The 27060-nt window shown below is 48.7% G+C and overlaps 1 protein-coding gene and 1 pseudogene across 1 annotated transcript; both read right to left on the reverse strand.

Annotated features, from left to right (window-relative positions):
* Positions 1-1666: 1666 nt before the first annotated feature.
* On the reverse strand, positions 1667-27060 carry LOC123405106 (annotated as a pseudogene).
* Positions 22953-23829, reverse strand: LOC123406051. The gene is made up of 2 exons (XM_045099549.1): positions 23231-23829; positions 22953-23191 (listed from the first exon to the last, which is right to left on the reverse strand). The coding sequence occupies exons 1-2, from the start codon at positions 23748-23750 to the stop codon at positions 23160-23162; spliced, it is 552 nt and encodes a 183-aa protein (XP_044955484.1). The 5' UTR covers positions 23751-23829; the 3' UTR covers positions 22953-23159.

Genomic DNA, 27060 nt, shown 5'->3' on the forward strand with positions numbered 1-27060 from the left:
ATGACAGGTGGATGAACATGCAGCTCAATGGTGGCAATTCAGTCACCGATGTGGGTGACCTAGCTATTTCACGCCACCGACAGACTAAACCATTGAGAACGGAACCAAGAAGCTTGTCGTGCCGGCGGCTATTGCAGCACTGGCCCATCACGCTTGTCCAGGCCGCGGCATAGTCAAGGATCTTAGTTTGTAGGGTGGATGGTTGCACGGGTCCACTCTTGCTGCTTGTGTCATGGGCACCTTACGCGGCTCCTCCCCCACCCCTAGAAGGCCTGCTTTGTTCAGTAACCAACTTTGACTCTGTATAGGCCACTAACGTCTGGTAAGCGCATAATGCTCAATTATGTGATGTAGCTGTTTTCATGTTCTGCAATTCAGTGATACCAAATTGTGTGCACAATGGGATGTTCTTACAGCTCTGAACTTGTTTCATGCAGACATACAGTTGATTTGAGAATTAATTCCTCATCAACCATTGGATGCTATAGGTCTGGGTATAGCTAACTCAGCTGAATTTTGGCTGAGAGGTGCTCTCATGTTAGGCCAAACACATTTTATTCTCAAGCAATTAAATCTTTTGTTCAAATGCTTCAAGGCGGTTTTACCATATTTGCAAAAAAAGGTGGTTTTAGCATGACCATGCTTGTAATGCCAGCTTATTTTCTCAAGTGGGCTGCTTACTCAATTGAAAAAAGGCAGAACTTAGTTCCAGATTTAACGAGAGTACATTTTACAATGAGTTTTATAGTTGATGTTGATCATAATCAGTAAGTGTACATAGCATTTCAAATATTTTTCTATTTTGTGCATATTAAAAATTGAATACCGATTGTTCGGTATGCCTATTTGTAGCATATTGCTGACTTGTAGTGAAGTAGCGCCATACGAAGTACCATATGTACCTTATTTTCAAATAAGCTTTTCTTAAAATGTAAAATACTAAAAGGCAGGTTGTGCTAATTTTTTGGTATTCTATGACTCCTCCAAATAGTGATTGGATATACTATTTATGAGCTATAGTAAAATCGATATACATGGGGTATGAACTAGAAAGTTTTAAGGCATCATAATTTGTTTCTTGTAATATAATACGACCAACAAGTAGTAATTTCATGGAATAAAACAATCCCTTGGTCTAACATGATTTAACATTTTTCATGGGTCGTTGAATGACCATTCAGTTCATAAGGCACATTTGAACATGTGTGTCTCTGCAACACCTCTGATTTTACCCAACAAAGCAATGGTAATGCTGCACAAAACAGTTCTTTAAGTTCTGTATATACTTATTAAAATGTATCAGTTTATGCACTCAATAATTTTTTATACTGAATATCTCCCTGAGATAAGTCCTAATTATAAATTTGAACCTTTCTAGCAATATGAATAACCATCCATGATAGTATATCATCTCTTTTCGATAATGATGCGTTGCAGCTCTAGATACTAGATTACTCATTCACGTCAATAATGCTTGAAAATCAATTCATTTGCCAAATAAATTGTTACAAACAATGATATTAGATATGTCAACCAGCCAACGCTGCATATAATTTTTAAGAGCTTTGGATTCAAGTGATACGTCTAGCCAGAACGAAATAGCATGGCTCGTGTAACAGAAAATTTTCATAGAAACTGATGCTTAGTTCAAGGGGTAGTTCTGGCTCTAGCCTGCAGAACTATTAATTACTTACAGATTACAGTACATAACTAACATACCGGCATCTCACTGACCTGACTGCCTATCTACTTTGCATGCTGCCACTCTTGGATAAAATGTCGCTTTTTCATTTCTTTTCAAAGAAGTACAATGTTACAGTTACTAATCCTTCATTATATTGTTTGTGTTACAGGAGAAATGATTTCCCCTTTTGTGAAATCAAAAACAGCTGACACTCCCATGAGAATCATGTGAAGGGTTGTAAAAACAGAGAGAATCATTTGAGGAGTTGTAAATAGTTGAGATAGCAAAATATGGAGATCCGGTATTGATTCGGTTTTCTTGAAAGAATTTTGCATGGTAGGGAACCCTTACTATGTGAAATTTGTGGTGTCAACAGGGAGGGGCAAGGAGCACGAGCATGTGAGAGAAATAGTGGATTGCAGAGAGCAAGGACAAGATGCCCAGTCATGAAGTTGTGTCATAGTAGCCAGCTAGGGACGACGATGCATGCAATCATTTGCTTAACAGAATAAAAATGCTGCATGGGTCAACAATTCAAATGAGAAGAGCATGTTTCATGTGATTTGTAGTGAACATAAATAGAAACAAATTGTTCGTATAACAGCTAATTCAACAACACATGTGCTACGCCTTGATCATTATGTGCATATGGTATGATTCTAGCTATTTTCCTTTGTATGGGTGATTTTAATCCTGAGGTAGGAGGGTTCGTACGAGCGGACCTATCAGCTCTCATGCAATACTTATAAAAGAAAAATGAGATCAATTTGAGATTTTTGATGTATAACATTGCAAAACAGTATGGGACCTTGTTTAACTTGTCAGAACTTTTAGATGGGAATGCCTATGACAATTTGACAAATTTAGAGAAAACACATGTGAATTTGAGTTGGGTGGCAATGTAGAGCTGACTCGTATACATATGTTACTCCATGTGTTAGAGATGATGGGACTCAACAATTTGATAGATTCGGGTACATCGAACGAATTTGGAGTGGAGTGAGAACATGCCGAAACAATAACATAATAATCGAAGAGCGGGAGTCTAGGGACTCGTGATAGGTCCATTTGTTGGTTCGTGGCAACGCACGGGTGTTCTACTAGTTACAGTATAGCAGTTTAATTACCGGTTAACCACCCTGTCGATGAACTTTGACATTGGCATACCTTAACTGTCACATGCATGCATGCATGAAGGTCCTTCCTCCATGCATGCGTTCACACACACTCGTATACGCGCACTCGTATACACTGCGAATGCCGCCGGCGACGCGCAGGGACCGACGAGGAAGTAGACGCACGAGGAGTAGAGGAGCGCCACCGCCAGGAGGTACGGGATGAACACCATCGTGGCGGCGGTGGCGTGGGAGGAGGAGCGCCACCGCCAGGAGGTACAGACCCGCCGCCGTCTCAGCGAGCACGATCGGCCGCTCCGTGACGAACGTTAGCGTGAAGGCAAAGAGCCCCAGTCGCTTCTGCGCGCCGGCCTCACCGTAGCCGGCATTGATGTAGATGGTGCCCAGCAGCGTCGTGACGATCACAGCCTCGAGGAAGTTGGTCAACAGCAGCTGCTTGCTCTGATACATCACCTTCCACGCTCTCTTGTACAGAACCACGAACTCATGATCTGCGAGCACAGCGAAGTACACGACAACGACGGCGGCGTCGCCATAGCCAGCCTGTGGTGGTCCGATGTCTTGGTTGTGTGATCTTGCGCCGACTTGGGTTCAGGGGAGAAGGGCGAGGGATGGGGTATCTGGTCGATGACCTCGATGGCGTACTCTAGCGGGTTGAGCTGCGCGGGGACGGCGAAGCCGTGTGAGAGGAGGGCGGCGTTGAAGGAGGAGGAGCGAATCCGCGGCGAAGGGCAGGCGCGCGCTGGGCTGGTGGATGGACAGCACCACCGTCGTGCCTCTGGCGGCCGCCACGGCGCGGAGGCAGCAAACGACCACGAACGTCGAGGAGGAGTCGAGGCCGGAGGTCGGCTCATCGAGGAGGAGCACGCCGGGGTCACGGAGCAGGGCGAGGCCAATGGACACCTGCCGGCGCTCGCCTCCCGATCGTGACGGGCAGACCCGCTGTTAGCTTTTGAACGTGCGTATGCAGCTGTACAGGCATGCCTATGCGATTCTTGCTTCGGCCGGCTACTTGACGGAACTTGCGTAACTAGCGACACGAATAAAACTGATTGATGGATTTGATGGCTAAAGGCCCGTGTCGTGCCTTTGCTTTGTATTGCTTTTCATTTTTCTGGTGTTACAATCAACACCACTAGGGTGTCTTTTATACACGTCCACAAGGGACTATGGAAATAGACTAGGACTAGGAATCCTAATACTACTAGGACTCGGTTTTGCTTTCTTTCATAATCCTAAAGAAACAACATGATTAACTTCTACATTCACCTCCTTAATCTTGTTGCTTGACTCCACTTCTTGGACTCCGACTTTCCTCCTCATCTCGATGAACTTCTGTCGACCGAGGCACTTGGTGAAAATATCGGCAAGTTGGTCTTTCGTGTTCACATGTTGAACCTCGATCAACCCTTCTTCAATGCACTCCCGGATATGGTGGAATCGGGTATCTATGTGCTTGCTCCTTTCGTGATGAACCGGATTTTTGCACAACGAGATTGCAGCTTGGTTATCGATCTTCAGTGACACCTTCTACACCTCCCGCTTTGCAAGAATAGCTAGGAATCTTCTCAGCCACACTGCTTGACAAGCCGCCGTGATTGCCGCTATGTATTCTGCATCACATGAAGACAGTGCCACCACCTTTTGCTTCTGAGAATTCCAGCTAATCGGATTCGGGCCAAGGTAGAAAACCATGCCCGTTGTGCTCTTTCGGTTATCAACATCACCTGCCATGTCACTATCTGAATATCCACGAAGGATCAATCCTTCCTTTCCCTTTCTGTACGTGCAACCAATATTAATGGTGCCTTTCACATAGCGCAAGATTTGATTAACCGCGCTCATGTGCTCGGTTGTCGGATTCTCCATGAAACGACTCACGATCCCGAGTGAATAAGCCAAATCAGGTCGGGTATGCACCAAATATCTTAGGCTGCCCACAACGCTTCGATACATTGTGGTGTCCACCGGCGGATTTGAGCTACGCTTGCTCAACTTGTGACGTTGGTCCATTGGAACTTGTGTCTCGTAGCAATCTAACATGCCACACCTTTCCAATAACTTGACCGCATAAGCCGATTGACATAGGGAAATCTTCCCGGAGCTTTGCTTCACTTCGATGCCCAAGTAATAGCTGAGTAATCTCGGATCACTCATGCTAAACTTGTTCTTCATTTGCGCCTTGAAACGTTCAATTTCTTGTACGCTATCTCCGGTGATAATCAGATCGTCGACATAAACTCCAACTAGCAGGTTTGAGCCTTTGGAGCTCTTTGTATAGACTGCGTGCTCGAGGGGACATCTCTTGAACCCGAGCGAGACCAGACTTCGGTCTAACTTTGAGTTCCAAGCTCTTGGCGCTTGCTTCAACCCGTAAAGTGCCTTCTTGAGCTTGTAAACTTTCCCTTCTTCGCCTTTCTTCTCGTAGCCGAGGGGTTGTTCCACGTACACTTCTTCTGTGAGATCGCCGTTGAGGAAAGCGGATTTAACATCCATATGATGAACCTTCCAATCCTCTTGTGCTGCCAAAGCTAGGAGCACTTTCACCGTCTCGATTCAAGCAACCGGTGCAAACACCTCATCATAGTCAACTCCTTGATGTTGTACGTAGCCCTTTGCAACGAGTCTTGCCTTGTACTTCACAATGTCACCTTGTGTGTCCTTCTTTAACTTGTAAACCCACTTCAAACCTATCGCCTTTTGGTTTGGAGGACGGGTTACCAAGGTCCACGTGCCATTGCTCTCAATTGCCTTCATCTCCTCATCCATGGCGTGCGTCCAGCTAGGACTTTTTCTCGCCTCTACGAAGTTCGCCGGCTCCTCAACTCCGAACAGACATAGTCCGGAGTACTCGAGCATAACTGGCTTTGTGTACTTGTAGACTTTCTTGAGGGTCTTGTAGCGACGAGGCCCTGAGGAGTCCGTTGTGGCTTGCGAAGGAGGCGACACAAATTGTGTCGGTGTTGATGCACTTGAGGAAGACGGCTGAGACCCTGGTGTGTCATCGACATCTGCGTCGTCGACGTAGTCGTCGTGACCGTGACCATCATCTTGATTGTCGTCGTCACTATGCGCCTCGTTGTCGATGTTGTCGTCGAGATCTCCGCCTGTGTCGTGCACGGCGTTGTCGCTATATCCTTGCGACCTATGCGCGTCGTCCTCGGTGTTGGCACCATGATGATCACTACCATTGTGGTCACCTTGGTTGGGCGTCTTATCAACCACTTGGACATCCTCCCCTGCATCATCATCAGTTGGAAATTCAACCGTGAATATGTTACTGTTTGGAGCACCGTCGGCTGCTGCACTCCAATTCCACGCTTTGTTTTCTTCAAACACGACGTCGCGTGAAATACGTAGACGCTTGGTTTGTGGATCATAGAAGCGGTATGCCTTGGTGTCGGAACTCCTCTCGTATCCGATGAACACCATCTTGGTGCTACGATCGACAAGCTTTGAGAGGTGCGGCTCCGCCGTCTTCACATGTGCCACGCATCCGAATGTCCGTAGATGAGACACATTCGGCTTACGTCCGTAAATTGCTTCATACGGAGTCTTGCCGATCACCGCCTGCGTTGGAGCCCGGTTGAGAAGATAGACCGCCGTCGAGACAGCTTCTCCCCAAAAAGTCCCCGGCAGGTTCTTGCTCTTGAGTAAACTCCTTCCATGTCAACGACGGTTCGATTGCGCCTTTCAACGACCGGCCCGTTCTGCTGCGGCGTGTAAGGTGCCGTGAGGAACCTTTTTATGCCAATCTTCTCGCAGTAATCGTTGAATTCGTTCGATGTAAATTCTCCGCCGCGATCTGTCCGTAGAGCACGAACCTTCAACTTGTGTTCCATCTCCGTTGCAGCCTTCAGTTTCTTGAACGCTTCAAACGCCTCATCTTTAGATCGTAGGAGAACGATGTGACGCCCTCGGCTTAATCGTACGCTAATCATACACGCAAATGCGTACGATCAAACCCAAGGACTCACGGGAAGATATCACAACACAACTCTAGACACAAATAAAATAACATCAGCTTCATATTACAAGCCAGGGGCCTCGAGGGCTAGAATACGAAAGCTCGATAAGCACACGAGTCAGCGGAAGCAACAAATATCTGAGTACAGACATAAAACATGGGGTGCCTTAGAGAAGGCTAGCACAAAAGATACAACGATCGAACGAGGCGAGGCCTCCTGCCTGGGAACCTCCTAACTACTCCTGATCATCAACGGCCTCCACGTAGTAGTAGGCACCGACGGGGTAGCAGTCGTCGGTGGCGGGGACCTCCATCTCCTGGGCTCCATCATCTGGTCGCAGCAAACGGATCAAGGGAACAAGTGGGGAGCAAAGCAGCGGTGAGTACTCATCCAAAGTACTCGCAAGTCTTACATCAGAACTATTCTAAATATGCATCAGTATCAAAGAAGGGGGTTATATGTGGACTTACTGCAGCAATGCGAGAATAGAGAGAGAAGGCCTAGTCCTATCGAAGACTAGCATCTTCAGGGTCTTGCAGCAATAGACGAGAGTAGAACAGGGGTAACACATTAATAGTCATATTGTTGCAGCAAAATTAAAGTGAGGTCACGCCTAAGGATCCTCCCTCGACTCCCTGCGAGGAAGCAATCCCGAGGCAAACTAATTCCAGTTAAGTAACAATTGTAGTTGTAAAAGATCGGGGCACAACTCCAAGTCGTCCTGTAACCGTGGACACGGCTATCCGAATAGTTAATTTTCATCCCTGCACGGGTGCACCACATGTCCCGTCACGCTCGATAACACTCTGGCCGGACATACTTTTCTGGGTCCTGCCCGGCCTCGGAATATCGACACGTCGCAGCCCCACCTAAGACTAATCAGAGAGGCCAGCCCGCCGGTCTAAATCCTAAGCACAAAGGGTTCATGGGCCCAGTTCCCCTTCACGCTCCTGCACGTGGCGTGGGCGGCCGACGTCAGTCCTAGCATCCCTTAATCACAAGCGCGATGCATCTCGGGACCACTCGGGCGCGCGCCGCTACATTGCTGGCATCTGAAAAGCTTCGGCTGATACCGCGACGCCGAGTACCCATAATTCTTCCCGCGTAGCCGGTTAGTGCGAAAAGGTCTCCGACCAACCCAGATCAAATACCCAAATCCATTAGCATTTTAATTAGGCCAGCAACACAGTCTCGCGGGAATCCACCCGTCTTACAACTAATCACCGAAGATCCCAGTAACATGGTCGAGTAACTGTGTGGTTGTAACATCGGGGGAATCCGAGGTATCACCCTCGTTGGATTCCGAACGATGTACCCGTCAAGGTGGGCTTAGAGGAATCACCCTCGGGGGTCCCACACTCGCGGGGTGGCACGACAGAGACGTCATCGGGAATGGTGAAAGAGGAATCACCCTCGATAACCACGACCGACTAGCTATACTACAGAGATATCATCAGGAGTACTTAGCGAGGTGTCACCCTCGGTACCCGATAGTATCTCTGTAGCGTCGTACAACAAGGGGGGGGGGGTGAATGTGCTGTGTCGGGTCTGGCTCGTCGATCTGAGATCGAGATTTGAAAACAAGCGGGGCAACTGATCTACGGGGTCAGAGGGGATGACTGCTCCACCTATACTAAGCAGATTAAAGGTACAGGACTGAAAGTAGCAGTTCATCAAAAACAGGCTATGCATCAGATATAGGAGCTAACTACAACAGTAGCAAAATACTAATGCAAGCAGTAGGAAGAAAGACATAGGCGATATAGGAATGATCAAGGGGGGGTTTGCTTGCCTTACTGCTCTGCGGCAAAGGACTGATCGGCAGGGTCGTAGATTTACCTGGCAGCAGCGTCAGTCTCGGGGTCTACCGGTAAGAAGAGGGGGAAGAAACAATAAATAATAGCACCGATGCAACACAAAACATGACATGGAATATATGCAGGCTAGACATGAGCTAACGCAGCAACATCCGTCATAGACGGGTCGGAAGAATATCTGACGATATTTTCTGGGTCTCGGGCTACTACCGCTTATACTGGAAACGATGGAAAAGTTCCATGTTTGCTATGCTAGGGACGCGTGACAGACGAACGGGCCGTGAATCCGGGTTCGTCTCGCTTTGCTGATCAACTTTCATGTTGAAAAAATCTCGATCTGACTTACGGATTATTTAATATTAATTTTCAAAGTTTTATTAATTATTTAGGAATTAAAAACAGATTTAGAAGATTTAATAAAATTCCAATATGACATCATCGCGATGTCATGCTGACATCACATTTGACTGGTCAACTGACCAGCGGGTCCCGAACGTCATAGGCACAAGTTTTATTTAAGATTAAATATTTATTAATCAGATTAATTCAACGAGGGACCCACGTGTCATACTCTAATTATGTTAATTAATTATTTCAACTAATATATCTATTTATTTATTTATTTAAGAAAAACATTATTTTTATAATTTATATTAACTCTCGCGTGGGGCCTCCCTGTCATAGACAGCGGGTGTATTGGCCCCACCGGTAAGTGGCCTAAGGTTATTTTCTCATTTATTTTTATTAGATACCTAACCGTGCAAATACCGTATTCCTCTAAATATCCAAATACGCAAATACATACATCACATCTCATACATACATACATACATAGCATCTAATACATCATTTGTTTTTATTCATTTTTCTTTCAACACTCTCATCTCTCTCTCTGTTAACAGAGACAGAGAACTCTCTCTAACTCCACCTAGAAGAACACAAACTTCAAATCCTCCTACCAGAGTCCACCGTCGACGGATCGAGGCCCCGTTTGCCGGAACGGAACCGGGACGTCGAGGAGAACGATAAGGTGGGAGGAGCCCGAGGAGGGGCTCACCGACGGTGACGTGACGGCCCGGTGAAGCCGGAGTTCGCACGAAGGTGACGGTGGAGACGGCGTGGAGGCGGACGAGGCGGGTGACGGTGACGGTGACGGCGCGGTTCCAGCAAGGAGGAGCCCGAGGTGGCCGTGACGCCGTGACCGTGGTGGTGGTGGTTGCCGGCGTTGGTGAAGGGGGGCCGGCCGATGGTGGGCCGGGGGGGTGGCTGGCGAGGTGGGGGCCGAGGCAGCCGGGGCCCCCCTGCCGGTGGGGTGGAGGCCGAGGGGCTCGCCGGCCGGGAAAGGGGCCGACGGGGGGAGAGGCCGCCGGCGGGAGGAGGGGGCCGTGGGGTGGTGGTGCTGCCCGGCGTGAGGAGGAGAGGCCGCCGGGGTGGCTCAACGGAGGGAGGGCTGCTCGCCGGCGGGGGGGGGGGGGGAGGAAGGCCATCGGCCAAGGTAGGAGGAGGATGGATCTGGGAGAGGAGGCCACGGGAGGAGGGAGGGATCGTGGGGATGGGGGGCTCTCGGTTGGTGGGGGGGCCGAGAGAGAGAGGGAGTTACGGGATGAGAGGAGAGCGTGGGAGGGAGGCGGGTCGCGTGGGGTGAGTGGGGGGGGGGTCTCGTGGGCAGGGAGTCACGAGAGGGAGGGAGTGTCGGTGGGTGGGGTGGGGCCCCCCACGAGGGGGGTGGCTGGCGGCGGCGCACAGGGGGGGGGGGGAGGGAGCTGGCGTGGGGGGGGGGGTGGCGGCTCCCTCGCTAGGGAGCTAGGGTTTGGCCGGTTGGGCCCTTTTTGGCCCAGCTGGGCCAAGGGGTGGGGTTGCTTTCTCTTTTTTTTTGATTTGTTTTGTTTTGTTTTACCTTTTCCCTTTTTTATTATTTCTTTCTTTCAATTTTCTTTTCTATCTTTTATCATAATTTTTTTTAATACTTTCCTTTACAATTTATTATACCTAATTTTTATTCTTTCTTTCATAAACATAATCTTTTAAAATTTGTAATGAACTTATAAAGTACTTTACTTTTGTTTTCAAATTTGAAATCCGGACAAACTCGAATCAACGCGGGTCTGAGATGGAAATTCGATGACGTGGCATCATTAGCGGTTGATCACTGTAGCTTAATTACAATCACTACTGTAGCAAAAGTCGAGGATGTCACAATTCTCCCCTACTAACAAGAATTCTCGTCCCAAGAATTAAGAGGTAGAGGGAAAGAGCCCGGGGTATTCATCACGAAGATGATCCTCGCGTTCCCAAGTGGCTTCATCGTCAGAGTGATTTGACCACTGCACCTTAAGGAACTTGGTGACCTTGCGACGAGTCTTACGTTCAGCTTGGTCGAGAATGCGGACCGGATGCTCTTTATAAGAGAGGTCTTGTTGTAGCTCAAGCATATCGTGATCCACTGCTCGAATAGGGTCCTTGAAGCAGCGACGGAGCTGAGACTCATGGAAGACATCGTGAACCTGAGAAAGGTTCGCCGACAGTTCCAATTGATAAGCCACTCTTCCACGCCTTTCGAGAACAGTGAAAGGACCAATATAACGAGGAGCTAACTTGCCCTTGATTCCGAAACGGTGTGCACCTCTCATTGGTGTGACTCGAAGATAAGCCTTTTCGCCAGGTTGATAGACCATATCTTGATGATGACGGTCATACTGACTCTTCTGACGAGACTGAGCAGCCTTCAGATTCTCATGAATAATGCGGACTTGATCTTCGGCATGTTGAATAATATCCGGACCGAAGAGTGATCGTTCCCCAGTTTCTGACCAATTCAGAGGAGTTCGACACCTTCGCCCATACAATACTTCGAAAGGGGCCATCTTCAGACTAGCTTGATAGCTATTGTTGTAAGAGAACTCGGTATACGGGAGAGATTCCTCCCATTTCTTACCGAAGGAAATGACACAAGCTCGAAGCATGTCCTCGAGAATTTGGTTGACTCGTTCAACTTGTCCCTGGGATTGAGGATGAAATGCAGTGCTGAAGGACAGATGAGTCCCCATAGCCTTCTGAAAACTTTCCCAAAATTTTGAAGTGAACAAGCTGCCACGGTCCGAACTGATTACCAACGGAATACCGTGAAGTGAAACAACTCTTGACATATAAAGATCTGCCAGTTGACTAGCATTAATCGTTTCTTTGACGGCTAGGAAATGTGCAACTTTAGACAGTCGATCAATGACGACAAGAATAGCATCATTACCTTTCTGAGATCTGGGAAATCCAGTGACAAAGTCCATTTCAACGTGGTCCCATTTCCACTCGGGAATAGGGATAGGTTGCAGAGTTCCAGCAAGCTTTTAGTGTTCTGCTTTGATACGCCGGCATATATCACATTCTGCCACATAGCGTGCAATGTCTTGTTTCATATTGGGCCACCAGAATCTTTGCCGGATGTCTTGGTACATCTTGGTACTACCCGGGTGAATAGACAATGGTGTGTCATGAGCTTCTTGCATCACCTTCCCAGTCATCCTGAGATTTTCCTTCTTATTTGGGACGAATAGGCGACCCTTGAAATACAAGGCGCCACCTTCATCAACAGTGAAAAAGGAGGGTTTACCCTTCGCAATATAGCTCTTAATCCTGTCGACATCATCGTCAAAGCCTTGCACATTCTTTATGGAGCTCACAAGATCTGGTTCAACCACTAGGTTACTGAGGGAACCCTGATTAACAACACGAAGGTTCATCTTTTGATACTCTTCAGGAGGGGGAACAAGGTAACCCTGAGGAACAATGTGGAGGTTCAGCTTACGGAATTCCTCTTGCAAACGATCGTGAACCTGATGAACCTGGAGGTGGTTGCAGTATGACTTGCGACTTAAGGCATCAGCCATTACATTAGCCTTGCCAGGGGTATATGATATACTACAGTCAAAATATGCTATACGCTCCATCCATCTTTGTTGACGCAGGTTCAGCTCCGGTTGAGTGAACAAGTACTTCAGACTTTGATGGTCGGTGTAGATTTCACAGCGATTACCGACAAGGTATTGTCGCCATTCCTTCAATGCATGAATGACTGCGGCAAGCTCGAGATCATGAACTGGGTAATTCTCTTCATGAGCACGCAGTTGACGTGAAGCATAAGCGATCACCTTGCGATCCTGCATTAGGACACAACCTATTCCTTGACGAGAAGCATCACAGTATATGACGAAATCCCTTTTCGTATCTGGAGGAGCAAGTACTGGAGCGGACGTCAGTTTGTCCTTGAGCGCCTGGAAACTTTCCTGACATTTATCAGTCCATTCATACTTAACACCTTTGTGAAGCAGGTTGGTTAAGGGCTTCGCAATCTTGGAGAAGTTCTCGACGAATCGACGGCAATAGCTGGCGAGTCCGAGAAAACTTCTGACTTGCTTGACATTCTTCGGGGGAGTCTAGTCAAGAATAGCTTGAATTCGTTCGGGGTTGACCGCAATACCATCCTTGGAAATCACATGACCAAGGTAAGTCACTTCGTCTAGCCAGAACTCACATTTGGAATACTTCGCATAGAGTTTATGCTCCCGAAGCTTATCCAGTACAAGACGAAGATGTTCAACATGCTCTTCTTTGTTCTTCGAAAACACCAGAATATCATCCAGATATACCACGACAAATTTGTCGAGGTAGTCCATGAATATATAATTCATCAATCGAGAGAAAGTTGCCGGTGCATTGGTTAAGCCGAAGGACATGACGGTGTACTATGATCCATATCGAGTAACAAAGGCGGTCTTTGGAATATCCTCCTTGCGAACACGGATCTGGTGGTATCACAATCTCAAGTCGAGCTTAGAGAAAACGGTGGAACCAGCAAGTTGATCATACAAATCATTTATCCGCGGGAGAGGATATTTGTTCTGAATAGTGGCCTGGTTGATAGGACGATAGTCTTGAACCAATCGATTTGTCCCATCCTTCTTCTTAACAAAGAGAGAAGGTGCTCCCCAAGCAGAGGAACTCGGACGGATAAAACCCAGACGGAGCGAGTTGTCAATTTCTTGCTTAAGTTCAAGGAGTTCATGTGGTGGCATTTTATAAGGATGCTTGGCAATAGGAGTGGTACCGGGTACCAAGTCAATGACAAACTCGACATCTTGAGCAGGGGGAATCCCCGGAAGTTCTTCTGGAAAGACATCTTGGAACTCTCGGACCACTGGTATGTTTTCAATCCCTTCAAGAGGCGACGCATTTAATGCATTCAAAGCATACAGTCGTGCCTCAGCATTACGGACGAGATGAGCATGGTAGCTTACTAGTTCATCTGAAGGGTGTAGGAGGTGGACGGTTTTGGTGGCACAAACGATCGATGCCGTATGAGCTTTCAACCAGTCCATCCCCAATATGAGATCAATGTTGGATGACTTTAGTAGGATGGGGTTGGCAAGGAATTCTAATCCTTCAATTTCAACTGGAACATGAGGGCAAACCACAGAGGTTCGGCATTCGCCCCCAGGGGTGTTTACCACTATCGGGATGTTCATCTCTTCGCTCCTAATGTCATGCATGTATGCAAAATATTCCGACATAAAGGAATGCGATGCTCCTGTATCAAACAATACAGAAGCAGGTACTGAGTTAACGAGAAGTGTACCCATCACGGTAGCAGGCTGGTCTTGAGCTTGACCCATATCAATGTTGTTGGCCTGACCACGAACATAAGCAGGCTTAGTGTTGAAGTTGCGGTTCTGGTTGTTGCCACGGCCAGTTGCGGGAAGTGCCAGCTGATTCTGATTCTGCCTGCAGTCTCTAGCACGGTGACCTGGACGGCCACACTTGAAGCACAGCCCGTCCTCAGGGCGGGAAGGAGGAACTCGAGGCGGTGGAGCTGGAAGCCTCGGCTGCCTAGGTGGTGGAGGAGGCAGGCGAGGTGCAGCATAGGACGGCCTCGGAGTAGGAGCAGGTGCATGGTACATGTTGTTGGGGATCCAGATCTTCCGCTTCTGTGCAGATGAGCCCGAAGATGAGCCCATGTCACGGTTACGCTTGCGGCTATCTTTGTATTCCTGCAGACCAGTCTCAACCTGAATAGCCTTGTTCACGAGGGTGGCGAAATCAGCATAGTCCTGAACGAGGAGTGTCAGCTTGATATCAGGGTGGAGGCCTTCACGGAACTTCTCCTGCCTGCGTGCATCAGTCGCAATGTCTTCTTCAGCATAGCGAGATAATTCCAGAAATTCCCGCTGATAAGCATCCACAGTCTTGTTGCCCTGGACCAAGTTGCGGAACTCACGCTTCTTCCGGTCCATGATTCCCTGGGGAATGTATCGAGCACGGAAAGCAGACTTGAACTCTGCCCAAGTGATGATAGTTCCATCGGGCTGAGAGCGCCTGAGACTGTCCCACCATTGAGCAGCGGGACCCTTCAGAAAGTAGGCAGCAAAGTTGACATAGCTCGCGAGGGGCACATTGGCAGACTCTAGCTCATAAGAAATGTCACGGAGCCAGTCATCAGCATCAAGAAGCTGAGTTGAGCTGCGGTAGATCGCAGGGTTGAGACGGCAGAAGTCTTGCAGTGTCACGCCTTGTGGTTGGTTCATGTTCGGCCTTTGGAACTGATCCATGAGCCCTTGCATAAACTGACGGTTCAGCTCAAACTGTTGGATCATCCCCGCCATATACTCAGAAGGCGGGGGTGGTGCATCGTTGGCAGGGCCACGCGGGCGGCCAACTGGTCTAACCATCCTGTTAAATATTTAGCAGGGGTAGTTTAGCTTAAAGTAATTGCAAAGGCATCGCACGCATTCATGAAGTAATCAAGCATAATGAAAGGGAAATGCGATAGATACTCCATAGTAGTTGAGTTCGACATACAGACCCATACATAAGTTCGATTACAGACTAACGATTAAAAACTCGAAATTTGGCGATAGCCCGGACGCATTTGACGATACCCTGGACTCACTAGGCGGCGCGCAGGCACGCGGTGGAAGAGTACCACAACGAGATGTAGCGATAAGGCTACATCAACATCGGAGAGGACGATCGAATCCTGGTAGCTGGCGGTGATAGAAGGTAGGGACAGGACCCTGTGTCCCGTTGTGACTCTCGTGAGGGTACCGCATCCAGTCGAGCAGCTGAGGTCCAAGTGCAGGGGTTCTACCCCCAACATCAGTCCACTCGAGAGCTGATGGTAGCTCTGTCCTGCTCGTCTCGCGGATGCGCATAGGTGGAACCCTCGGACAGTGTGATGGCTGCAGCTCTGTCAACGCGTCGTAAAGACGAGCGCGCGTAGCATATAGCTCCACAGTCAGAGCTCGGAAAGCACGGTCCATTGCCTCAGTGTACTGCACCAGAATCCGCGCGTCGTAGCGACGCGTCACGTAGGGGGCGCAGACAGCGACGTAGGAACGGTCGCTGCGCTCCCGAACGTCACAAGCGTAGGCAGTGAGATCAGACCCAGTCTCATCCCCAGCAGGAGCATGCGGGATGTATCTGAAAGGGCTCTCCTCCAGGTGAGGGTACGCTCCACGGAGACGGGTGATGGCGATGTAGGCCGCATCATGGACGGCCATCTCGACCGACACTCCAATACCACAGAACACGTGGCGCTCGAGGGTCTCGCCGCCCCTCTGGTCGAAGATGCGAACCTCAGCCTGGTACTCGCACTGGTTGTACTCGCGGAAATCCTCGAACACAGTGTACTCGGGGTACCAGCGATATCCCAGCCTGGTCAGAAGATCGACCAAAATGGCCGGGAACCCAGTCGTCTCGGTGGCCTGTGTCAGGCGCACGTGCTGTCTTGCGGGACGCATCTGAAAATAAGATTGACGGATGTCAATGACAGTGTGTGTAATACATATTCAGGAGAGAAAAAGAGTAGATAGTCCAGCGCTCCGGATTGATGTGATTCGAGAACCTAATGTTAGAGTTAGTAAAATCTTTGACCCGAAAGAGAAGAGGAAGTAGAGCCCAGAGTATAGAAAAGGAGTAAAAGATACTAATACCACCCAATTGAGATGTGGGCCCGTAAGCCACAACATCAGTGTTAGTAAAGTTTTTCAAACACTAGACTCAACTTCGGCCAAGGAGTTGGAAAGGGGGCTACCTACAGGCAGTTGGCTCTGATACCAAGTTGTGACACTCTCGGCTTAATCATACGCTAATCATACACGCAAATGCGTACGATCAAACCCAAGGACTCACGGGAAGATATCACAACACAACTCTAGACACAAATAAAATAACATCAGCTTCATATTACAAGCCAGGGGCCTCGAGGGCTAGAATACGAAAGCTCGATAAGCACACGAGTCAGCGGAAGCAACAAATATCTGAGTACAGACATAAAACATGGGGTGCCTTAGAGAAGGCTAGCACAAAAGATACAACGATCGAACGAGGCGAGGCCTCCTGCCTGGGAACCTCCTAACTACTCCTGATCATCAGCGGCCTCCACGTAGTAGTAGGCACCGACGGGGTAGTAGTCGTCGGTGGCGGGGACCTCCATCTCCTGGGCTCCATCATCTGGTCGCAGCAAACGGATCAAGGGAACAAGGGGGGAGCAAAGCAGCGGTGAGTACTCACCCAAAGTACTCGCAAGTCTTACATCAGAACTATTCTAAATATGCATCAGTATCAAAGAAGGGGGTTATATGTGGACTGACTGCAGCAATGCGAGAATAGAGAGAGAAGGCCTAGTCCTATCGAAGACTAGCATCTTCAGGGTCTTGCAGCAATAGACGAGAGTAGAACAGGGGTAACACATTAATAGTCATATTGTTGCAGCAAAATTAAAGTGAGGTCACGCCTAAGGATCCTCCCTCGACTCCCTGCGAGGAAGCAATCCCGAGGCAAACTAATTCCAGTTAAGTAACAATTGTAGTTGTAAAAGATCGGGGCACAACTCCAAGTCGTCCTGTAACCGTGGACACGGCTATCCGAATAGTTAATTTTCATCCCTGCAGGGGTGCACCACATGTCCCGTCACGCTCGATAACACTCTGGCCGGACATACTTTTCTGGGTCCTGCCCGGCCTCGGAATATCGACACGTCGCAGCCCCACCTAAGACTAATCAGAGAGGCCAGCCCGCCGGTCTAAATCCTAAGCACAAAGGGTTCATGGGCCCAGTTCCCCTTCACGCTCCTGCACGTGGCGTGGGCGGCCGACGTCAGTCCTAGCATCCCTTAATCACAAGCGCGATGCATCTCGGGACCACTCGGGCGCGCGCCGCTACATTGCTGGCATCTGAAAAGCTTCGGCTGATACCGCGACGCCGAGTACCCATAATTCTTCCCGCGTAGCCGGTTAGTGCGAAAAGGTCTCCGACCAACCCAGATCAAATACCCAAATCCATTAGCATTTTAATTAGGCCAGCAACACAGTCTCGCGGGAATCCACCCGTCTTACAACTAATCACCGAAGATCCCAGTAACATGGTCGAGTAACTGTGTGGTTGTAACATCGGGGGAATCCGAGGTATCACCCTCGTTGGATTCCGAACGATGTACCCGTCAAGGTGGGCTTAGAGGAATCACCCTCGGGGGTCCCACACTCGCGGGGTGGCACGACAGAGACGTCATCGGGAATGGTGAAAGAGGAATCACCCTCGATAACCACGACCGACTAGCTATACTACAGAGATATCATCAGGAGTACTTAGCGAGGTGTCACCCTCGGTACCCGATAGTATCTCTGTAGCGTCGTACAACAAGGGGGGGGGGGTGAATGTGTTGTGTCGGGTCTGGCTCGTCGATCTGAGATCGAGATTTGAAAACAAGCGGGGCAACTGATCTACGGGGTCAGAGGGGATGACTGCTCCACCTATACTAAGCAGATTAAAGGTACATGACTGAAAGTAGCAGTTCATCAAAAACAGGCTATGCATCAGATATAGGAGCTAACTACAACAGTAGCAAAATACTAATGCAAGCAGTAGGAAGAAAGACATAGGCGATATAGGAATGATCAAGGGGGGGTTTGCTTGCCTTGCTGCTCTGCGGCAAAGGACTGATCGGCAGGGTCGTAGATGTAGCCGGTGGCAGCGTCAGTCTCGGGGTCTATTGGTAAGAAGAGGGGGAAGAAACAATAAATAATAGCACCGATGCAACACAAAACATGACATGGAAATATGCAGGCTAGACATGAGCTAACGCAGCAACATCCGTCATAGACGGGTCGGAAGAATATTTGACGATATTTTCCGGGTCTCGGGCTACTACCGGTTATACTGGAAACGATGGAAAAGTTCCATGTTTGCTATGCTAGGGACGCGTGACAGACGAACGGGCTGTGAATCCGGGTTCGTCTCGCTTTGCTGATCAACTTTCATGTTGAAAAAATCTCGATCTGACTTACGGATTATTTAATATTAATTTTGAAAGTTTTATTAATTATTTAGGAATTAAAAACAGATTTAAAAGATTTAATAAAATTCCAATATGACATCATCGCGATGTCATGCTAACATCACATTTGACTGGTCAACTGACCAGCGGGTCCCGAACGTCATAGGCACAAGTTTTATTTAAGATTAAATATTTATTAATCAGATTAATTCAACGAGGGACCCACGTGTCATACTCTAATTATGTTAATTAATTATTTCAACTAATATATCTATTTATTTATTTATTTAAGAAAAACATTATTTTTATAATTTATATTAACTCTCGCGTGGGGCCTCCGTGTCATAGACAGCGGGTGTATTGGCCCCACCGGGTAGTGGCCTAAGGTTATTTTCTCATTTATTTTTATTAGATACCTAACCGTGCAAATACCGTATTCCTCTAAATATCCAAATACGCAAATACATACATCACATCTCATACATACATACATACATAGCATCTAATACATCATTTGTTTTTATTCATTTTTCTTTCAACACTCTCATCTCTCTCTCTGTTAACAGAGACAGAGAACTCTCTCTAACTCCACCTAGAAGAACACAAACTTCAAATCCTCCTACCGGAGTCCACCGTCGACGGATCAAGGCCCCGTTTGCCGGAACGGAACCGGGACGTCGAGGAGAACGACAAGGTGGGAGGAGCCCGAGGAGGGGCTCACCGACGGTGACGTGACGGCCCGGTGAAGCCGGAGTTCGCACGAAGGTGACAGTGGAGACGGCTGGAGGCGGACGAGGCGGTGACGGTGACGGTGACGGCGCGGTTCCGGCAAGGAGGAGCCCGAGGTGGCCGGGACGCCGTGACCGTGGTGGTGGTGGTTGCCGGCGTTGGTGAAGGGGGGCCGGCCAATGGTGGGCCGGGGGGGGGGGGGGGGGTGGCCGGCGAGGTGGGGGCCGAGGCAGCCGGGGCCCCCCTGCCGGTGGGGTGGAGGCCGAGGGGCTCGCCGGCCGGGAAAGGGGCCGACGGGGGGAGAGGCTGCCGGCGGGAGGAGGGGGCCGTGGGGTGGTGGTGCTGCCCGGCGTGAGGAGGAGAGGCCGCCGGGGTGGCTCAACGGAGGGAGGGCTGCTCGCCGGCGGGGGGGGGGGGGGGGAGGAAGGCCGCCGGCCGAGGTAGGAGGAGGATGGATCTGGGAGAGGAGGCCACGGGAGGAGGGAGGGATCGTGGGGATGGGGGGCTCTCGGTTGGTGGGGGGGCCGAGAGAGAGAGGGAGTTACGGGAGGAGAGGAGAGCGTGGGAGGGAGGCGGGTCGCGTGGGGTGAGTGGGGGGGTCTCGTGGGCAGGGAGTCACGAGAGGGAGGGAGTGTCGGTGGGTGGGGTGGGGCCCCCCCACGAGGGGGGTGGCTGGCGGCGGCGCACAGGGGGGGGAGGGAGCTGGCGTGGGGGGGTGGCGGCTCCCTCACCAGGGAGCTAGGGTTTGGCCGGTTGGGCCCTTTTTGGCCCAGCTGGGCCAAGGGGTGGGGTTGCTTTCTCTCTTTTTTTTTGATTTGTTTTGTTTTGTTTTACCTTTTCCCTTTTTTATTATTTCTTTCTTTCAATTTTCTTTTCTATCTTTTATCATAATTATTTTTTTTAATACTTTCCTTTACAATTTATTATACCTAATTTTTATTCTTTCTTTCATAAACATAATCTTTTAAAATTTGTAATAAACTTATAAAGTACTTTACTTTTGTTTTCAAATTTGAAATCCGGACAAACTCGAATCAACGCGGGTCTGAGATGGAAATTCGATGACGTGGCATCATTAGCGGTTGATCACTGTAGCTTAATTACAATCACTACTGTAGCAAAAGTCGAGGATGTCACAAACGACCCACATATATCTCGAGTAGTCGTCTACCACAAGGAAGAAATATTTCTTTCCCGCGTGAGTTACTGGGGTGATAGGGCCACATAGATCACCATGGAGCAGCTCGAGTGCATCACTTGCACGATAGGTAGACTAAGCAGGGAACGGCCTGCGGTGCTGTTTTCCAACCAAGCACCCGTCACATACTCGATCAACATGGTCGATAAATGGCATCCCGGATACCATCTCCATCTTGACATCTTCTTCAAGGCGTAGAAGTTAACGTGTCCAAATCTAGCATGCCATAACCACGAATCATCATCACTCTTGGCGAGCCAACACTCCGGTTGAGATTGATCAAGGTTGAGGATATATAGCTTATTCCGTGTGCGATTAACACGAGCTAGCACGTTTCGGAGGTTGTCGAAGATCGTCATCACTCCGTTCTCGATATTCACCTTGCATCCATTCTCATCAAGCTTCCCAATAGAGATGATGTTGTTGCGAAGCCGCGGGATGTAGTACACTCCGGTGAGTATGCGATGTTCGCCTGTGAGACCCTCGAAGAGGACAGATCCTTGCCCGCAAATCTCCACAGCTGAACCATCACCGAACTTGACCGAGCCTTGAACATCATATTCCAGCTCGAGAAATTTCTCCTTGCATCCCGTCATGTGGTTACTGGCACCCGTGTCGAGATACCACGACACATTGTGATCCCCGGATAACTTAGGTGTCACATTCTTCTCATGAAGTAGCACCTTCCGGGTTGGTTTCACAACCACCGTTTCAGCAAGATCACAAACTTCGGCCATCAGAAGACCTGGACCTTCGTCTTCCTGATTTGCCAAATTTGCCTTGATCTCCCGCTTGTTAGGCTTCGGACAATCCTTTGCAAAGTGACCCATCTCGTTGTAGTTATAGCACTTAACCTCACATAAATCCAAGTTCCGTGGCTTCCGCCCTTTAGATTGGTCTCCCTTACCACGACCTTGTGGCTTGCCTTTTCCTTTGCCTTTTCCGGTTTGTCCATCGCGCTTCACGTTGCTTGAGCCTTCGCCACCATTATAGCTTCCTTTGCTACTTGGGGCCTCCCAATCTGCACGCGAGTACATGAGTTGGTCGCTACCTCCTCCTTTGCCTTTCCGACAGCCACGAGCATTCTCTTCCCATGTCTGCAAGCGTTCGATTGCCTCCGTTATGGTCATGTCGTCGATGTCGTAAAGCTGCTCGAGCGTGCCGATGATGTACGTGAATTTATCAGTCACCGAACTGAAAAATTTCTCTACAATCTTGGTCTCATCGAGCTTTGCACCAAGAGCGCGGATCTCTCCCACCAAAGTAGTAAGACGCATGGCATAGTCGTTCACCGATTCAGTTTCCTCCATCTGCAACTTGTGAAATTGGCGCTTCAGCACTTGTGCGCGAGCCTTGGTGACACGATCTTCTCCGATCCTCATCTCCTGGAGTGCGTTCCACGCCTCTCTTGCCGTCTCGAACTCCGCCAATGTCATTAGCACGGAATCCGGCACGGACTGGGCTATGGCGGCCATGGCACCTTTGTCGGACTCGTCATCGACGTCGTCGTCCGTGATTGCCTGCCACACTCGAAGGGTTCGGAGAATAATCTTCATCTTCACCGCCCACACGCCATTGTTGGCGTCGGTGAGCATCGGGTACTGGATGGGGATGTTGCGGTGTGCTTGGACGTTGGCGCCGCTCGTTCCTCCACCACTGGTTGCTGACTTGACGCCCTTCTTCACCTTGTCGCCGTTCTTGTTCGCCTTAGCACCGCCGCTGCCGGACTTGACCGACTCAGCGTCGCTGTCCGTCATCGTAGATCGTAGATCGTCGAGGCTCTGAATACCAAATGTTAGCTTTTGAACGTGCGTATGCAGCTGTACAGGCGTGCTTACGCGATTCTTGCTTCGGCCGGCTACTTGACGGAACTTGCGTAACTAGCGACACGAATAAAACTGATCGATGGATTTGATGGCTAAAGGCCCGTGTCGTGCCTTTGCTTTGTATTGCTTTTCGTTTTTCTGGTGTTACAATCAACACCACTAGGGTGTCTTTTATACAGGTCCACAAGGGACTATGAAAATAGACTAGGACTAGGAATCCTAATACTACTAGGACTCGGTTTTGCTTTCTTTCCTAATCCTAAGGGGGTGTTTGTTTCAGCTTTTGGTGGCTTTCCACGAAAAAAAGCCAACAAAGCTCACCAAACAGCCTAGCTTAGCTATTGGCTTTGACAAAGCCGGCCTCTCCATTGCACGTAGGAGAGAAAGCACCCCGAGACGTGCTTTCCGTGGCTTTCCTTCGCTTCCCGCAAAGTGATCCGAACCGTTTTGTATAAGGGACATTTCGTTCTAAGGAAATTACAACCGAATGCCACTCGAATTTTTCCCACAGCCCCACCAGTTACGAGTCACGACCGCACGCGCTCGACCGCTCCCTGCCTCCACCCCACCAGTCCCTTCCACGAACACCACGCGCCCGACGCATCCTCCTAGGGTTCCTCCTCCCGCCGCCGCCTCGTCTACTCCTCCCGCCGGCGAGCGGCGCACCTCCTGGCCGCGAAGACCTTCTCCCTCCGTCGCCATCCTCCCATCCCCGCCGTCCTCGAAGTGGCACGCAGTCCTCCCGTCGCCGACAGCACGAACTCCGCCGCCGGCCTCCCGTCCCCTCCTCTCTGCTTCTCCCGGCCTCGTCGTCCGCCGCGGAGGGATCCCCGCCGTGCTAGCTCGCCGCTGCTCCCTCCTCCCTGCCGGATTCGTCCACCTCCCTGCCGGATTCGTCCACAGCCCTGCCGGATTCGTCCACCTCCCTGCCGGATTCGTCCACAGCCCTGCCGGATTCGTCCACCTCCCTGCCGGATTCGTCGTCGGCCTCAGGTATAGCTCCCGTCCCCTCCTCTCTGCTTGTACTGCTTGGGCTCCCATAGATGCTAGGACTTGCTTGGCCTCCATAGATGGGATAGGAACAGCAAGTACTTGCCGCCTCCATTTGTTTGTAGCTAGTTTATTTGTTTGTAACAGCAAGTACTGGGATAGGAACAACAAGTACTGGCCTCCATCTGATGTTTATTTGTTTGCTGTAATTTTGATAGAAACTAGTGAAGAAACAATGGTTGCCACTTGGGATGCATGCCGTGTTAGAGTGTTTTGCGACGTTTGTATGGAAGAAGTGAACAACAACAACAGGGATGGGGGCTGCTTGAGTAAAAAAGGCTATGAAAATCTGGAGAGAAAATTTTATGAGAAAGTAGGAGAGAAGCTAGTGAGGAAACAATTTAAGAACAAATGGGATCAGTTGAAAAAGGAGTACACGTGGTGGATGGAATTGCTAAATGCAACCGGACTAGGCTGGGATCCCCAAACAAAAACCATGGATGCAGATGATGATTGGTGGAAAATTCACCTAGAGGTAATTTATCATGTTTTGAACTATCTTTCTTCCTGTCTAGTTTTTGCTCAAAATAATTGGACTCATGTATCTATTCTGTTATTATTTTCAGATGCGCCCCGATCATGCAAAATTTAGGAACGGGCCACCTCCCAATTTGGAGCAGCAAGATGTTATGTTTAGGAAGGCACATGTCACCGGAGAATCAGCGGCCATTGCTGGACAGGAAACAGGAGGGGGCAAGGAAGCTCCAATATTGCTTGAGGATGATCGTGGTACCTCCTCCAAAATAACAGGAAAGCGCAAGTTTGGTGCTGGAGAAGGCAACGAAAAAGAGAGCCCATTTTTCACGGTTTACAACAATGCTCTCAACACACTTGTTTCAAGGAATGAAGGTAGTTCTTCCACCAAGGCTGACAAGGTCCCAACTATGAAGGAGTTTTTAGCGACGGTTCGGGAGTGTGGAGTGACTGAAGGAACTGACATCATGTTCACAGCAAGCAAGCTTGCCATGAACAGGGATTCAAGAGAGGTGTTTGCAGCATTTGCAACAAATGAGGGGAGGCTCGATTGGCTGCAGCGTACACATGCTGAGATGAACAAGTAGATGAGTCATGTATTATGTGTATCATTGTTGTATTTCTCAAGACTATCTGTATGAACCACCATTGTATTTCCTTATTCTGTGAACCTTTGCTTATTGTTGTGTGAAACATTGATGTATTCGAATAATGAACCTATTCTATTTGAACCTGTTATGTTTTGTTGCTTGTTGCATGTCTACTATTTGTTCAATGTACAATATGGTTGTTGCATGTATGCTATTTGTCCAATGTTCTATATGGTTGTTGCATGAGTACTGGTTTTTGACATGTTCTATTTTCTTCTTGTGTAGATGGATGATGGTGGCACTGAAAGTGATGAAGAAATTGAGAAGACGCGTCATCTTCTTGGATTGGCGCGCGACATGGCTGTGTTGGGCTACTATGGTAACCTCTATTGCGAGAAGTATTTGAATAAGGCACCTAAGAGGATTCCACAACAAACTGGGCTTGAATGGGTTAATGAACATCTTGGAAATAGAAAAAGATGCTACAAGATGTTTAGGATGTATCCAGATGTGTTCCATAAATTGCATGACCTTCTAGTTTCTAGCTATGGGTTAGAATCAAGTGTTTTCATGTCATCTCTAGAATCCCTAGCTATGTTTTTATGGATGGTTGGAGGGCCACAGTCAGTTAGACAAGTTGAGATTACTTTTAGTCGTTCAACTGAAACAATTTCTCGGAAGTTTCACATGGTTCTGAATTGCTTGTACAAATTGGGTAAGGATAACATAAAACTAGTAGATCGGAATTTCAAGGATGTGCATCCAAGGCTTCAAGATCCACGCTTTTGGCCTCATTTCAAAGATACCATTGGCGCCATAGATGGCTCACATATTCCTGTTGAAGTTCCCGAAGATGAGAAGGTTAACCACACTGGAAGGCATGGATACACATCACAGAATCTGCTAGCGATATGTGACTTCGATCTGAGATTCACATTTGCTGTTGCTGGTTGGCCTGGTTCAGTACATGATACACGCATTCTCCAACGGAGCATCGAAAAGTATCCAGTCGAATTCCCGACCCCTCCTGGTGGTAATATTCTCTATGATTATTCACATGACTCTACTGCACATGCATTGCTATTTATTTGATTCTGATTGTCACATTTCCTTTTATGCCCAGATATGTACTACCTTGTTGATTCAGGTTATCCAAATAGGAAGGGATTCCTAGCTCCTTTTAAGAACAACACGTACCATATCCCAGATTTTCGCCGAGAAGGGCGACCAACAAAAAGAGAAGAACTTTTCAACTTTCTACATTCATCGCTTCGGAATGCTATTGAGCGTGTTTTTGGTATCTTGAAAAACAAATGGCGCATACTCAAGTATATTCCTTCTTATGGTCTCGAGACACAGAAAAGAATTATCCTGGCTTGCATTGCACTTCACAATTTCATTAGGGACTCACAGTTGCGTGATAAACAGTTTGATCGATGTGATGAAGATGAGAATTACGTCCCTAAGGTTCAAAGGCAGTCAACAACACTAGCCGGTGATACTGCCCCGAGTGGAACAAACACTGATGACATGAAAGCAAGGCGTGAATGCATTGCTACCGAAGTGTTCGATTCGAGAAGAAGATGATCTACTCATGCTAGCTAGTTATTATGTGTAACGTTATTGACATGTAGTTTGAATTAATATATATTAATTATGGACAATATTCTATTTGTGTAATGGTACGATATGTATTTTGGACAAATCTATATCCTACTAATATTTTTTTTAATGTTATGTATTACTCGAAACTCTAAGGGTACGATATTCTATTTGTGTAATGGTACTCGGAACTCTAAGGGTATTTTAGACATATCCTCGATCCACAGCTAGACAGCCAGCCAAGTCGCCAAACAGTGACATTCAGATAAGCAGCTTTCCCTGCACAACAGCTTTTCCTTCACAGCCACAGCCACAGCCACAGCCACAGCCCAAACAAACAGGCCCTAAAGAAACAACATGATTAACTTCTACACCCGCGTGTGAGCCGCGTGAGCCAGACGGAGGTCCCCGAGGAGCGCCTTGACCGCGGTCGAGGCCGCGGACGCCGACGTATGGTAAAACAGTGACGCGGCAAAGGTGAACGTCTCGGCTACGGTCAGCAGAGACAGCGCGACGTCTGCCTGGGGAACGTGGGCGGACAGGCGGCGGAAGGAGGAGGACCGGAGCGGCGCCGAGTTGAGCAGGAGGCGCCCGTGGGTGGGCACTGTCCGCATGCGATGGTGGTCAGACCACAAGTAGCAACAGTTACTGACTACCATCAT

Source organism: Hordeum vulgare, chromosome 6H (assembly GCF_904849725.1).
Source record: "Hordeum vulgare subsp. vulgare chromosome 6H, MorexV3_pseudomolecules_assembly, whole genome shotgun sequence".
Lineage (NCBI taxonomy): Eukaryota > Viridiplantae > Streptophyta > Magnoliopsida > Poales > Poaceae > Hordeum > Hordeum vulgare.